The sequence below is a fragment of the Maniola hyperantus genome, chromosome 9, assembly GCF_902806685.2.
Source record: "Maniola hyperantus chromosome 9, iAphHyp1.2, whole genome shotgun sequence".
Taxonomy (NCBI): Eukaryota; Metazoa; Arthropoda; class Insecta; order Lepidoptera; family Nymphalidae; genus Maniola; species Maniola hyperantus.
Genome location: NC_048544.1, coordinates 13,134,244 through 13,150,210, shown reverse-complemented (window position 1 = coordinate 13,150,210; position 15,967 = coordinate 13,134,244). Strand labels below are relative to the sequence as shown.

The 15,967-nt window shown below is 37.0% G+C and overlaps 2 protein-coding genes across 2 annotated transcripts in view; both read left to right on the top strand.

Annotated features, from left to right (window-relative positions):
- Positions 1 to 15,967, top strand: part of LOC117985277 (terpene synthase-like) — a 383,491-nt gene that overhangs the window by 39,106 nt on the left and 328,418 nt on the right. The gene's annotated exons all lie outside the window — the stretch shown is intronic.
- Positions 919 to 4,863, top strand: LOC117985478 (uncharacterized). Its single transcript, XM_034972209.2, has 3 exons — positions 919 to 1,194; positions 1,319 to 1,420; positions 2,089 to 4,863. The coding sequence occupies exons 1-3, from the start codon at positions 1,054 to 1,056 to the stop codon at positions 2,500 to 2,502; spliced, it is 657 nt and encodes a 218-aa protein (XP_034828100.1). The 5' UTR covers positions 919 to 1,053; the 3' UTR covers positions 2,503 to 4,863.

Below are 15,967 nucleotides of genomic sequence, written 5' to 3'. Positions count from 1 at the left end.
CCGCGGTTGTTTGACAGCTATAATGTCACGATCGCAATCATCTCTGATTTTAATGCTCGCTCACTATTGGCCACAATGCATTGTTGCAACAAGAATCGCACAAATTCAGCCAATCAGAACAATTGAGATTGTAATAATGATTGATGCAGGTTTTAGACAATCGCCCTACAGCTAACATGACATATGTATGGTGTATCTAAGTATAAACTACTCTGTGGAAATAAGATTTAAGGCCCATCAATATCATCATTTCATTACGATAGTTACCGGTTTTAAACCGGTATAAAAGCACGGCAACACTTTGTACTCACATCCAGCCTGCACATCCAGCGGTAATTTTAAAAAACTACTAATATTTTCAAATACATTCACGTCTTGTTGGTATTAGTTACTATCTGATGCCCGCGACTTCGTACGCGTGGATTTAGGTTTTTAAAAATCCCGTGGGAACTCTTTGATTTTCCGGGTTAAAAAGTAGCCTATGTCACTCTGCGAAAAATCACGTCGATCCGTTGCTCCGGTGCGACGTGATTGAAGGACAAACCAATAAACAAGGACACTTTCGCATTTATAATATTATGGGTAGGTAGTGATTGTTTATTACTTCTTTGTTTTATTTCATACTAAGTTTATTTCATATTATTGTAAGGTACTTTTTTGTACGTACTCGTACAGTAGGTATGTGAGGTATGTTCAGTAATAGGTACTTGGTAAGAATTTCGTATAGTCCGTACAAAATAATTTTTCACGCGCCATTTTAACTCTGTTGGTCAACTGCCATGTCAAGAATACGGTTTGCCATTTAAATAAGGACTAAAATCGTACTTTTGACGCGAAATTGGACACAAAGTTAAAATGGCGCATGAGGAGTCATTTTTTACGCATTATAATACGTTATGTTAAGAAAATCAATACTTTTAGTCTAGCGCAGTAGAGACGCCCTAACACTGCCAATTTTAAAATGTGTTTAATAAAGACCTAACTATTTCGCTTAGGGGCAAGTTCTATTACATAAATGTTTTTCTGGTGATACAATATTAAAAACGCATAATAATGGCGTTAAAAGCTTACGAGGACGCTTGCATGAGAGCTGAATTATTTGGGCAGCCTAAGCCAGATAAGGAGGAATTCTTGTCAAAACATAAACACTTGGACATTGTGGAATTTGAGGAAGTGGATATTAAGACTACAGAGGTATTTTTTAATGTCATGGTTATTCAATTTAAAAAAAAACCTGGCGAATAAAAAAAACTGGAAAACAGTGTGATTTTAGTTTCGTTAGTATTTATTGTGACGTCATTTTTTATATATTTTCCAGAATACTGCAATGTTGAACGATGATTTAAAGGCAACAAGTGGAGCGTTATCGGAATTAAATACAATACTGACTTCCACACAAACAAAGCTCAACCGTATCAAGGTAAGTTAAAAATAGGATAAGTAGGTGATTATTTAGGGTTAGAAATTAAAAAAAAAATTGGTATTCAATTTTATATCCTGCTGCCAAATTCAATTTTCAGTTAGACGTGTCATTTAAGTGTGTTTTTAGAATAGCACATCTCTAAGTCTAATTATAAGCGATTTTAAATTTAGAAAAACGCCTATTAGAGTAAATCTAAAGTTACCCTGTTAAAACCCTTGTCTCTTTATATTTTTATTCCTCATTGCTGTAGGTCGTGACCCCTTTACATTAATCCTTAGTAGGAGTTTTCTTGGGATAATGATGCAGTGGGTTCCCAGGACCCGCTCCTTCGATTTTTCCACTCTTAGGTTAATTTTCAGTTTCAGGTGTTAGTGATAATAACCGGAACCGACGCCTTAGGGCGGTTACGCACTCATTCGATCCGAGTCCGAGCAAATACGTTCCTTTTTGTTTTGTATAGTAGCTTTATGAAGTATCTCGTAGATATTTTTTATGTCCGCATTTTCACGGATTCGGATCGGATGACTGCGAGATTGCTGTTACCAACTGTTACATGTTCTCTGAGGCACGGAGAAAATGAAAAGGCCACGGAAAAGGCCATAAGTCGGTCACCCATCCATGGTCGGTCCCTCACCTTGTCCTATTTATTATGTTAATATTTTCAGGGCGTCTGCGGAACCGTCACGAACTTTTTTCGCATAAAATTAGCTGCAAAGGACAATTTGTCGTACTCCACTGAACCCAGCTACATTGGACAAACGAATTACGACAAAGACTATGTACCACCAAACAACCACGATGTAGGTTTTATAAACACGGGCCTTGGACCCGATGACAATGAAATGACGCCGCACCCGGGAAAAATTAAACAAAATGGCGGCGATATCAACGCCGCTTTAGCGGACTTAGAAAAAATGGAGGTACAAAATAGTTCTTTATTAGGAAAAGCGGCTGTGATTGACCATAGGAAGCAAGTTACTTCTCAGATGAGTAAGTTGGATAATATGATTCTCCAAGCAGACAGAGCAGAATCGTCTTTAAGCAGTCAGAACAAACAAGTGCGAACTTTTCTACGATAATCGGTAACAGATCCGAATCTGGGAAAGCAAAGAGAACCTGCAAAGTAGAGACTTAAAATCACGGACTTGGTAATAGCTAGATGTCGCATGTTCTTTAAATGCAGTATGAAAACCAATTGGACCTATTTTTAGGGTTCCGTACCTCAATATCAGGAAAAAAAGGAACCCTTATAGGATCACTTCGTTGGGTCTGTGGTGTCTGTCAATGAGGAGGTTTCCGGGCAACGTTCGAGAAAATTTTCATAGATGACGCTGAATTTTACAACCACTAAATATGAAAAATAATACCTATATCTATATGATCTATACTTTAATGTTTAGGTCGTGTCAATCAATGACGTAGATAAAGAGTAAGAGCTAACGTGCACTGCAATTTTCCTTACGTTTCTTCCCCACAAAATCTGTGAACTATAATAAAAGTAATTAATTAATTTCGCATCCGATTTAAATTTAAAAATTTAAAGCATAGATGATATAGATGATATAGATATACTAAGTTAGGTATTATTATTTTTTATCTTTAGTGGTGGAAGTTTTCAGCGCCATCTATGAAAATTTTCTCGCACGTTGCCTGGAAACCTCTTCGTTCAAGGGAATCAAGACCTATTATGGGGTACTTCCCGTTGATCTAGAATCATGAAATTTGGCAAGTAACAATGTCATTTTAGCACAAGTAAAAGAAAAAATCCGAAAACCGTGAATCCGTGAATATTTTGTGGTTACCTACATCACAAAAAAAAATTGTGTTCACGACTATGTTTACTTACTAGATTTTTACATCAAGATGGCACTGTCCGTCATTAATGCAGTGTTGTATAGTTGTTGGTGCGATAATTTTTTATTATACTGGTCTGAGATTTTTTTATACTACGATGGTACGGATCTCTTTGTGTGCGAGTCCGACTCACATTTTCCTACCCGAGTTTCAATCGCCACGCATCAGCGAGCCGACACGACTTCCGACACGAGAGAGGTAGTTACGATTTTTCGTATAAATTCGAAAGAGGAATGATAGTAGGTATTGACAGGGGAATGAAAATAAAATGGGTCTGGGTTCACACAAGTACGTTTGCGGTATCTAATTATGTCTATACAAGTCCGTATTTATAAAGAGCTTCCGATACGGTCAAGCGGCTTGACGACCAGCACGTAGATTTTTTCTTGAGTCAAGCATTTTGACCGTTTACAAAGTACCTATGCTTGATGCTGGCAGCTGGAGTCAAGCATTTACGTGCTGGACGCGTGGTTGATGCGATGACGTTCGAGAATGGGAAAAGTGGCGTTTGCTTGATCAAGCCGCTTGACGGACGCATCAAGCTCACGTCAAGCCGCTTGACCGTGTCGGAAGCTCCTAATAAGGTAGTTGGTTTCGACGCCTGTCTATATTAATTTAGCAAGATGTCTGTTATATGTAATTGCTCTAAAAGTTTTTTAAATTCCGCCTTGCGAGCCAAACTATGTACCTACATAATATTGTTCTGTGCTTATGTAGTTACCTATATTATTATTATGTTTAATACGCATAAAAATAATATAGTAATTCGTCAATTAAGCGCTTAGATCCATAGTATTAGTAGATGCATCAATAAAAACATCTATTTTATGAGGTTATCTTCTCTAACTTAGGATACTTACTCTAAACAAAATTCAAAGATATTAAAATGATATTAATTTTTTAACAAACTGCTATGAAATTGCCCGCTAAAAAGAAGAGTTTATTTAGCTATATTTATAGAAAGAGATTTTCCATAGAGTTTTGATTTATTTTTATAAAAATGCTGTACCTTTAACATTCAGTTAGCACAGCTAAAACTCTTAATACCTTATCTACGTAGCTTAGACAAAAAAATAATAAAATTGCGTGATGTGATTTTGGTGCTTGAAATGTAATTATTATTATTATTATACATATTATATCATATAATAGTAATGTGTAGGTAATTGTAATTCGTAACATTTTAGAAATAGAGAATATTCAAAAGACAATATTATAAAAACGAATTGGTACCTACCTAGGTATATTCGTATCTACTTATCTAGTACTTATCTACTTAGTTTTTAATTATTTAATTTTAATTCGTTGCGATATCATGCAATAAGAATATCAACTTTATTATGGTGATATTAAATATTTATTTAATTAAGATGAGTACATCTTAAGTACTAAAGTACTTAAGTATTTAATAGTTAAGCAGGCATTCGAGATATAATAAAATTTAATTATTATTTCTTATTATAAAAAAAAATTACATGTTATTCTTGCTATCTTGATAAAAGCTTACGCAATCTCGATTCTTCGTAAATATAAATAGGTACCTATATATATAATAAGCATATATAATATTATGAGTGTGATATTACGATTAATAACTTTAATTCTCAATTATATAACTTCTACACAATGTAAATTGTAATCATTATGTGAACTGTTAAACAATAAAGTTGTAAATATCCAATTAATCTCTTTATTTGACTACAGACCAAACCTTTTATGATTATTTCCATTATAATAAGTATATTAACTATTTAATACTTACTAAGTAGGTAGGTATAACGCCTATCATATATGCAAACCCGCAATGTATTGCGCGCAAAACTCGGGTCAATGCCCCACCTGCGACGCAGCATTCACTCCGAGTGGCCTACTTACGCAACGATCGTTGACCTCTAGTGTCAGTCAGATGTTTTATTTGCAATATATCGTAAACTTTTATAAAATATATGATTCTTTTTAAATTTTTTTTCGCGTTTTTTTTTGTAGTATCATACACCATAATATTATTATGTGGTAAACATCAGTACTATAACCTGTCTTCGTTTTTGCTAGCGTTCTGGTTACACCCTGTATATTATATGTTAATAAAGTCTGCGTTAAATCATACTTACACCGCTACTTATCAACTAAAAACGCACAGTGGGCATTGTCGGATAAAAATTTCTCGAAGACAAAAAGCTTTCCTCTACGTTACGCTTTATACAGATTTTGGATGAGGTGTTTTGGGTTGCAAAATTTGAACCTTTTTGAAAGATTAAATACCTAATGATCACTGAAGGAAATGAAGTCTTAATCGGATCTGAAAATTGTTCCAATAATAACAAGGAAGTTTTACGTAATCATCCAGTATCAATATACAAGACGTGAAGAACATCAAAAGATCATTCGGCATTGGAGTGTCACGAAGAGCAAGGGCAAGCAAAAACAGGAATACTCCAACCATGAAATGGTCAGTTATATAAGTGATTATTGTACCATGACCTATCAATCTCGCAAAGCTTGCCGCCGAGATGTTACATCTATTCCTCATCTCATTATTACCAGTTATTTTCGCCAACCCGTTTCAAAAGTATCCGTACGTATTTTTACTTGATGTTGGGAATGAAGAAATCGGGAAATTCAATACGCAACAGATTCGACTGTCGATTCCAGGAGGATCACTAGCAGTACGGTACCCTGCTGTCGGTGAAGGTGATACGATTGGACATGTCAGAGTAACTGGAATCGACTTTGGCACAGACCTCAAAGCAAGTATAATTCAAGGAGGACCTGGGTACAAATATGCCGTTTTTATATTCATGGGTAACCCAGGAACCCCATACGATGCTGTTGTAACTATACAAACAGTACCAAATATGGACACTTCACAACCTAAGTTGGATATATCAAATAAAGCAAATATAAATCAAGGATTGGAAGATGCGAATGACAGCTCAGAAGATACGAGTGATGATGATAATTCTATAACTAAAACTGTGTATAAAGGAAATACAAAACAAGTGATGCAATCTAGTTCTAACGTCTATCATTATACAAGCAATAATGCGGTAAGTGATGATGATTATAATAACAATGGAGTAGAATCTCAAAGTGAAGAAGATTTTGATGATGAAAAAGAAGACGATGATGATGATGAAGAAGATGATTATAAATCTAGTGAAAGGAATCATGCGCAAGGTGGTTATTCGGATGAAAGCTCAGATGATGCTCGTGTAGTTGATGTGAAGAGGAGCCAATACGGTGTTTATGAGGCGTTCAAGCCACATTGGCTCGGTGGTGTACGGTTTTATCCACAAGCATCATTATACGTCCAGGACAGTTACGGAAAATCAGTATCTGATGAAGAGAACTACGACAGTGATGAGCGTAGTGAAAATTATTATAAGGACCTAAATAATAACATAAACGATTTTGGTGCCCCCGTTGAATATAGATAAATAATAAAAGTAGGTAGTGAAGGAATTAAACCAAAAAAACCGTTAAATGTATATGTATTAGTCAAAATTTTTACCTATTAAGTATGTTCCTATGTTGATTTAATAATTCGATTTTCTTAATAGTTCATATTGTCTAAAAAACTGTGCTAAGTCGTAAGGAGATTTTGTTTTATTTGTTCTGTAAAGTTTACATAAGCTTCTAATTTCGAGTAGGTATCATCTCTAATTAACTGAGATTTTTCGTTTTGCTTACTTCGGACATAAGGGAGGAATAATATTTTTTATCACTTTTTATCATAATGTACTAAGGGGCTTAAAAATAAACAAAAATCAGTAAATAAAATTCAAAACTAAAACCCGATCCTCTTAATAAACATTGAATTGAAATATAGTAAAATTGGGTTTCTGATTCTTGGTTTATTTTAATAGTATATACCTACTATATTTATATTTATGAACTCAGTATTTTTTTCTTTCATTTGACGTCCCACTCGATACAATAGCAAAAAAAATTGGATAACCCCACCACTTTTTTGGATGTAACATCCGTCAGATCAATTTTTAACCAACTGCTGTTCCTATGTCACCGACCATAGACACAATATTATCAGTCATCAAAATCGGCACAGTAGCTTAGCCGCTACAGTGGAACACTCATAAATACAAACCTACATACGTAGACTGTCAAAATCATAACCCTTCCTTTGGCTTTGCCGCAGTCGGGTAAAAAGGGAACTCTTTCTTTTTGACCATTTCGATACTGAACCCTCAAACATAACAACTGTGACAGTACCTATACATGAGTAGCTACTTATTGGTAAGGAATTTAAAAAAAAGGTTTTTCAATAGGAAAAGTGTCAATTAAAGTTACTCGTGCTGTCCATGTAATATGTTACCTACCCTATTACACGCGCGCTCCAAATGACTTCACTTACACGTGAATTCAATTTTTATATAGCCTCAAGGTTGGTTTCTTAATTTATTGAAAGATATCTGAGACTTTCCATTGAGAATACGAAATTTTCTTTATCGCCACAGGGAGTTTGGAAAATACATTACTATTCCCTAGATACTTATTTTGCTTTCCCTTTTACGTTGTATTTGAATTGATTATCCACTTACCTACAGATCTTTCAATAAGAACACATTAAAAAGTCGTGAAAACTAAAACCTAATTTATATTATTATTTTTTCATCATCAAAATCATTTAGAGAAACGTGGAAACTATGAAAAGAGCCGAAACAAAAGTACCTTGTATACAATTAATTTGCTGTATAGAAGCAGGCGTTATTTTGCGGAAGTCCATGATATACAATGAACCAAAAGCCTAATTTGCTATAATCCGCTGAAATGGTCGAATCTGTATGATGCAACATGCAGCATGCGAAATGCACCGCCCACCCTCCCACTGCGAACCATGCAGGAAAAAGCAGCTACCAGGCAAGCAATACGCACCCGCACCACCACCACGCAGCACCACACAAATCCCAAAACACACTCGACGCACGTTTCGCCCCGACACCGGAGCATCCTCAGAAGATGTAGACCACAATGCAAGTGCATTGTAAGGTCTACATCTCCTACCCTTTTTAAAGCCTGTGATAACTTTACCGTTTGAGCTAAGAAAATATAGATTATTCGAACTATACGATCACCTCAACATGTAAATAGGTTTGTTTTTACCGTCGACGGGTAACGGTCAATAGAATTTCAAATCGGAAAGAGGCAAAACGGCGCGCGCGGCACACCGTTCCATAATTCCAGTTTTGAAAGCCCGTGAAAAATATATTTTCGAGATGTCTCGCCCCGAATACATTCTGATTTATTCTGATTTATTCTGTTGTATCATAATTTAAAGGGTTCATACAATTTGTATTTGTTGATTTATCTTTTGTAAAAAAATTCCATTCAAAATACGATCGTAGCTACAGTTACCTATAGAGATGATTGTTTTTTTGGAGTTTTCTGGCAGTCAACCACCTGTCTTCAGAGGATCCTCGATCACTTCGGCCACATTGCCATAAGGGAAGGAGGCAACATTGAAAAGATGAGATTTGCTGGCCAATAGGAAGTAAAGAGACCTCGGGGACGTAGCCTGATGCATTGTTCGTCGGATCAAATCCGCGCTACTGGTCACATTAATTATTATTGGTCTGATCAAAACTGGGCGCTGAAAAAGTTCAATTCGGTAAGCGATGCATGTATCTCTCTCATCGAAAGTTACATAATAATTATGTGTTTCATCCGTCTTTGAGATCCTGCGATGGTGCGGTTACTGACAAGTAATCAGTAGATAGGTATGTAAGAACTTACAAAGTTCTTTTACGAGATATTTCTCAGGTGGGTTTAGCCAAAGAGCTGGCTCATGTTTTGCGCGAATAAATGCTAATGTAACTTTTTCAATAAAAAAATCTTTTAACCAAAACCAGGTCGGCATTTTATAGCAGTATTCTCGCGTAATCCATGTTACATGTAACTGTTTACCATCTGCTAAATAAAACAGAACAGTGTGATTGAATATTTAGTACAAAAACGGTGACCGAATGGGGATACGAAATTCAAATTCGGTTGAAAATAGAACGATCGGGAGCCTACTTTGGTGGGGAGAACCGCTATCGAATAAATAGATTCACGTTAGGTATAACCGTAAAATTGAATTTAAAGTGCGTTAGTACGGTCTTAGCTTCATTTGGTAGGGAAAATATTTATAGGTGGGTACTTTTCCAATGAAACTTTTGTAATGTAAGACGAATATTGCCGTTGTAAAAATAATGATTTTACTCTCTGGAAAATTTTCACACTGTTTTCATAATTTACTAGAATATATTATTGTGACGTCATTAAAATATACGCGTGAAGGGGAACTTGAGGGGAACAGAGGAAGAGATGAAGAGATTGATGGATTGCGTGAAAGAGGATAATTATTATAATTGAGTAAAACGCGTTGACGGATGACAGAAGCGTGATAAAGAATAGCGTGGGATAAGGACTAAAAAATAATTTAATTTATTGTCTAATACATTTGTATACAAAAACTAATATAGTTTCTATAATAACATTGTTTGAACATATATAAAAAAATAAAAAAGATTCCGACGAATTGAGAACCTCCTTCTTTTTTCAAGTCGGTTAAAAATAATAGGTAAGTAAAACATAGAGATTTTAGAATAGTTTAGAGGACGATTCTGCTTTGAATAAAAATTGCGAGAAAAATCCGTTCAAAAAGATCCGTTCAAAAAATGATGGTGAAACCATAAAGTTTAGATTTTAGAAGTGTCAAGAGGTAAGCAAACGTAGACAGAGTAAAAAATCTAGACAAAGGAAAGTTTGCTTTCTCATTCACACTAAAAAGAGAGCACAGATAAAGTTACTAATATGATAAACAGAGACGCAGCTAACCTAATTTTTTTTGTCCCTTATCGTGTAACCGATTTTTTTCAAGGAACACAACTTTAGTTGCAAAACAAACTTTGACAATTCGTGGCGTCATTGTATTTCTCATTAGTTATTTATTTGTTTTCACATAAAAACGTTTAATACAAATATTGTTGATCGGTTAATACAAATATTGACTACTAAACAATGGTAATTGTCGTGTTATTCATCGTTACGTCGTGCTATCGCTATCTCATACGCGGTTACACAGTACTTTAGTCTAGCTTTTTTACTCAGTCTACAATAGGTAAATAGAAAAATGCGGATTTTACAAAGCAAAGACTTTATACCTCACCTTTTTTTTATTCAAGCATAGATAATATTAGGTAATAGGTAGGTAGGTATGTAGTAAGAATACCTATAGAGATCTTCTACAAAGCCGATAGGATTTAGGTGTAGCTAGTTTACAAACATTTCCAGACTGAATGTAGCACTATTAGTAATGTTGTAACTTCTGTGCCCTAAATCGTAGACGCTGATTCAGTATTCACGTAATCGGACTCAGTACACTTAAATGAAAATTTCTTATTTATTTAATTGGGTATTTGACTAGGTAGGTACATCAAAAATAAATTATTTCTCACACCTTATACCTTGCAGCATCAGCATTGAGGAGTTGGGATCCGAAGTTCAATGGTGTAGTCTATGCTTGGCACCAAAAATAATATTGCATCATCCGCAGTTCCTGAATCACTATAGTTTAGGAGTGCTGTACCTACATCATCAGGTTTGAGGATAAAGAGGAAGCATAAAGTCGTTGCTTGGCACCTACTTACAACATTAATTCACTATGAACACTTCCTGAATCTTGATAGCTTAGGCAGCCAGTAACCCTGCAGCATCAGGATTGAGGAGTTGGATCCAGAAATTTAAATGGGACCACCACGTTAACATCATCTATTGATTAAACAAAAATTTTGCAAATCTGTCTAAAAACCTGGAAAAAATCGGTGTACACACATGAAAAAAAAAGTCGAAAAAAAAACGGTCCGAATTGAGAACCACCTCCTTTTTGGAAGTCGGTTAAAATCGCATACTAAGTGCGCGTTTAAAAAGTTACTGATTTGACTAGTTGTCAAATACCGTATTTCATCATTATCCATCACCGGCTCACTATTGAGTACGGGGCTCCTCTCAGAATGAGAAGGGGTTTGGTATCACACACTTTGGCTGATTCCAGATTGGCAGACTTCACACACCATGGAGAACTGTCAGGTGAGCAAATGGGAATGTCAGGTGGCCACCTGACATTCCGTCCGTCCGTCTACCTAGTGGGGAGTCTTCCAACGCTGCGCCTTTCGGTGCAAGGTCGCTATTCCAGCACCTTCGGACCCCAAAGTCTATCGGTTTTCCGAACTATGTGCCCTGCCCATTGCCACTTCAACTTCGCAACCCGTTGAGCTATGTCGGTTACTCTAGTTCTCCTACGGATCTCCTCATTTCTGATTTGATCACGTAGAGAAACTCCAAGCATGGCACTCTCCATCGCCCGCTGAGTGACTCTGAGCTTTCTTATGAGGCCAATAGTTAGCGACCAAGTCTCGGATCCATATCATGCCGATGTACATTACTTTCTGCTGCGTACTGTACTTAGTAGAGATGTAGACTGCAAAGACCTATAATTGAGTAGATTATAACTAAAGATATACCTATAACCTTAAGCAATTATTTCTTGTGGCACAGAACAAAATAATTGATTTAACAATTTCAGTGGAATAGCAATTATTTTATCTGTGCCTAATTGTACCTGTTTTATTGGGCCCTTGACATTTGCAGTCTGAGGTTTATTTTCAGGTCAAAGCGACACGTGCTTTATTACGTTGTGATTACTGGCAACATTTTCAAACATAGGTATAAGTCTCGCAAATTGCTATTGCGCTGGAACCATGTCTCATTAACATCGCAATGACGTCATTTTGACGTCAGCCGAAATAAAAATATACTTACCATCAGCTCGAAACTTCAGTCTAGTGCTGACGTTACTAAAATGGCGGCCACACGCATTAGCAATTTGCAGGACTTATAACCAGCTGATGCCAGCTACTTTGTTTGCGTGGTTTAGGCTTTTTAAATCCCGTGGGAAATTTGTGATTTTCCGGGATAAAAAGTAGCCTATGCTACTCTCCAGATCTTTACCTATATCCATGCAAAAAATCACGCCGATCCGTTGCTCCGTTGCGGCGTGATTGGAGGACAAACCAATACAGCAACAAACACACTTTCGCATTTATAGTATGGTTCGGGATGGGTAGTGATGATGTGGTTAGAGCATCTACTCGTGTGGTAGAGATGGGTAGTGATAAATAGATACGTGCAGTAGAGGCACAATAGGCTCCTCCATGGGCTGTGCACAATGCACATGCAAGGGCATTATGCATATACATAGGTGGGTACTTCACTTCGAAGCGAGCCTGAAATCTTTTCTGGGATATTACCAGTTAGCTTGCGCTAACACGCTAAGATCATTAGATAACCGTCCCTGATCCTCGTCATACCGCCCCCTCAGATTCGAGTGCCCTAGGCAGTCGCCTAGTTCGCCTTTATCGTCCGCCGACACTGTAGGACCTCCAGAATCAACCTACAATGTAGGTCGATTCCGGAACACCTGCATCAACAACAATGCATGGTATTCTTCTTGCAACAATGCATTGTAGCCAATAGTGAGTGAGTGTCATCCAATCAGAGGTGATTGTGATCGTCACACTGCACCTTTTACTAAACCACAACCGAGACACTGATCACATCATATCACAAGTTCCCTAAAAATGATATGATAAGAACAGAAAGAATTAAATCGAAAACAGCCTTAGCTGTATCCAAATAGCTGTTTCCGATTTAAATAAACCGACTTGCTGGGTAAATAAATTGAAATCTTTAGTTAGGAGCTGTTGCAGTTTATAAGGCAGTCATCTTCACGGCAGTTAATTGTTTAGCCAGCTTCGAAACTACAGCTGGCCTAAATATAATGCAGGCCACAAGTAGGTAGGTCTGTAAAGACCTTTCATATAACATTATTATAACTAGCTGATGCCACCGACTTCGTACGCGTGGATTTAGGTTTTTAAAATCCCGTGGAAACTTCCTGGTAGTGATTCTTCTTGAAATGTTCTGAATACTAACGAAACCCGTGTTGAATTGCAGCAAGAAAAGGTGCGAACCATTTTTTTTATCCAGAATCGAACCTATTACTAAGTAGGGAAGTAATGCATTGTATGCTATATGCTATGTATTATGGTTAAGAGTCAACTTTTTACAAAGCTGTTATACTTATTGCGATCGATTTGCTGTTACCTACCCGTTGAGGAGTTCCACCCTCTATTTCCGAAACTGTTCATCAAATCTGCATCAAACTTACATGGTATCAACATGATAGTATAACCTTTGTATAAAGAAAAGAACTGTGAAAATCAGTTCTTTGACGGAGTTATGGAGTAAAATCGATACAAAATTTGATCCCGTATACCGAAGAATACCTAATTTTTTTAATAAAAAATTAGAGATTCCGTCTGAGAGACGAAAGAGAGAACGAAAGCCGGAACAGAGATTTATGTCCAGTAGTTGACGTCTATCGGTTGATAATTTTGCAATTTTTATGAATTAATCCGTGTGAAATGCCACTGCAGTTGCAAACTGAACTAAGTTATTAGTGTCGGTCAAACCCCCAGTAAATCCCCCGCGGCAGACGTTAGTAGGGCTAGCTGCAGACAGTTTACGGACTGCGAAGTTAGGCACGTCCCATTTCCGAGACGGTTACCGTATCTCGAAATAATACGCCTAGCGTCCTTGTCCCGAAATATGTGCACTGGTTTAATGACCCCTGGGCCTAGGGAGAGGAAAAAGTTGCATTTACTTTAAAATACCTATATTATAATGTACTTAGTATAGTTTTAGACAATACATGAGTCATGGTTCGTATTGGCCAAGTCATAATCATCATCAGCCTGTGGACATCCACTGTTGGACATAGCCCTTCCCTAAAGAGCGCCACCACACCCAGCCCTCAGCCTTCCTCATCCAGCCACTTCCCGCCAGCCTCTTCATATCGTCGGTCCTACATGCTAGAGGTCGTCCCACACTACGTTTGCATAAACGCGGTCTCCACTCAAGGACTTTTCGGCTCCAACGGCCATCGTGTCGCCTCTACGACAGACATGACCTGCCCACTGCCACTTCAGCTTACTAATAGTTTGGGCTATGTCTTTGGTTCTCCTGCGGATCACCTCATTTCGGATCTTATCCCTCAGGGAAACTCCTAACGTAGCTCGTTCCATAGCTCGCTGAGCGACTTTGAATTAGTGAACAAGGCCGTTTGCCAGTGTCCACGTTTCAGCACCATAGCACAGAATATATAGTACTACGTAACCATAGGTGTGGACGGGAAGAACACACTGGTTAAAGTTTTGGCCTAGTGGTAGCTTAAAACTAAGGTACCTACCTATATTATTCAGTTCCGCGTATTTTATACGATGTATAGTGCCAAAGCACCCATAATATGAAGATATACCTACCTATTTTTTAAGGCACCCAAACTAATATGAAGATATATTTTTCTATTGCGCCACTATATTGCAAGTTGGGACTAAAATGTTGGATGCGCTTTATAAACAAAAATCAAAAGCGCATTATTTTATTGCAATTTTGAGAGCAGCTTTTGACTCCGGCGTTTTCCTCAACATTTAACCGCCAGTAACGATCTCTCACTCGACAGTTGCAGGCTTTTTAATGCGTTCGGTGAGTCACGGGCTATTTCTGCGGGAAACCAAACGTGGATAGTCTGAGTGGTGTAACTAACGAGTGCAGTACGTGTAAACAAACATTTACATGTTTTGACTATCTCCTTAGCGTAGATTTTATAAGCAGGAAGTCCCGGGTTCGATTTCCGGCAGAGGCAATTTGGAAATTTATTATTTCCAAATATCACATCATTTCATTACTACAGTCCAAAGACCCTATTGGCTATTGCTTGATACATCTTAGTCAAGACAGAACACCTGCGTTAATATAAAATTGTCATCAAACCAACCCAAAAAGCTTCCGAATTATGATAAACTAGCTGATGTCCGCGACTTCGTGCGCGTGGAATTAGGTTTTTAAAAATTCCGTGGGAGCTCTTTGATTTTTCGGGATTAAAAGTAGCCTATGTGTAAATATAGGGTATAACCTATCTTCATTCCAAATTTCAGCCAAATCCGTCCAGTAGATTTACTCAATAACAAACATCCAGATATCCACACTTTCACATATTTTATAATATTACTAGCTGCCCTGGCGAACTTCGTTCCGCCTAACAGTCGATTCAAATTTTTTAAACTTTTCTCTCCGTAAGAACCATCCTCGTACTTCAAGGAATATTATAAAAAAGAATTAGCGAAATCGGTTCAGCTGTTTTCGAGATTTGCGATGAGCAACACATTTAGTGATTCATTTTTATATTATAGATAGAGATATAGAGAAGATTAATACATATTTCCATGCTTACCTACAGCGTGACGTTAGGTAATAATAGATTTTTTTCAATTTATTCTCTTTAAGTAGGTAATAATGAATTCTAGCCTCATAAACTACAGCTAAGTATACAAAAAATCACGTCATTTTATTTCTACAGTCCGAGACCCTAATACATCTTAGCCCAGACAGAACACCTGTGTTAATATAAAATTATTGTCATCAACCCAAAACAAAAAGCTTCCGAATTATGATAAATCGCTCAGACTGTTTGCATTACAATTCATTCACCTTGGGTCTGTCCCTCCAGTCCCTGATATTGGCCGACGATCAATCATTATTGAAATGTTTATTTTTCAGAATTCGACTTTC

Coding starts and splice junctions, on each gene's coding strand:
- LOC117985478 (XM_034972209.2), top strand. CDS start 1,054: ATGGCGTTAAAAGCTTACGAGGACGCTTGCATGAGAGCTGAATTATTT. Junction 1,195..1,318: donor TGGATATTAAGACTACAGAG/GTATTTTTTAAT, acceptor TATATTTTCCAG/AATACTGCAATGTTGAACGA. Junction 1,421..2,088: donor CAAAGCTCAACCGTATCAAG/GTAAGTTAAAAA, acceptor TAATATTTTCAG/GGCGTCTGCGGAACCGTCAC.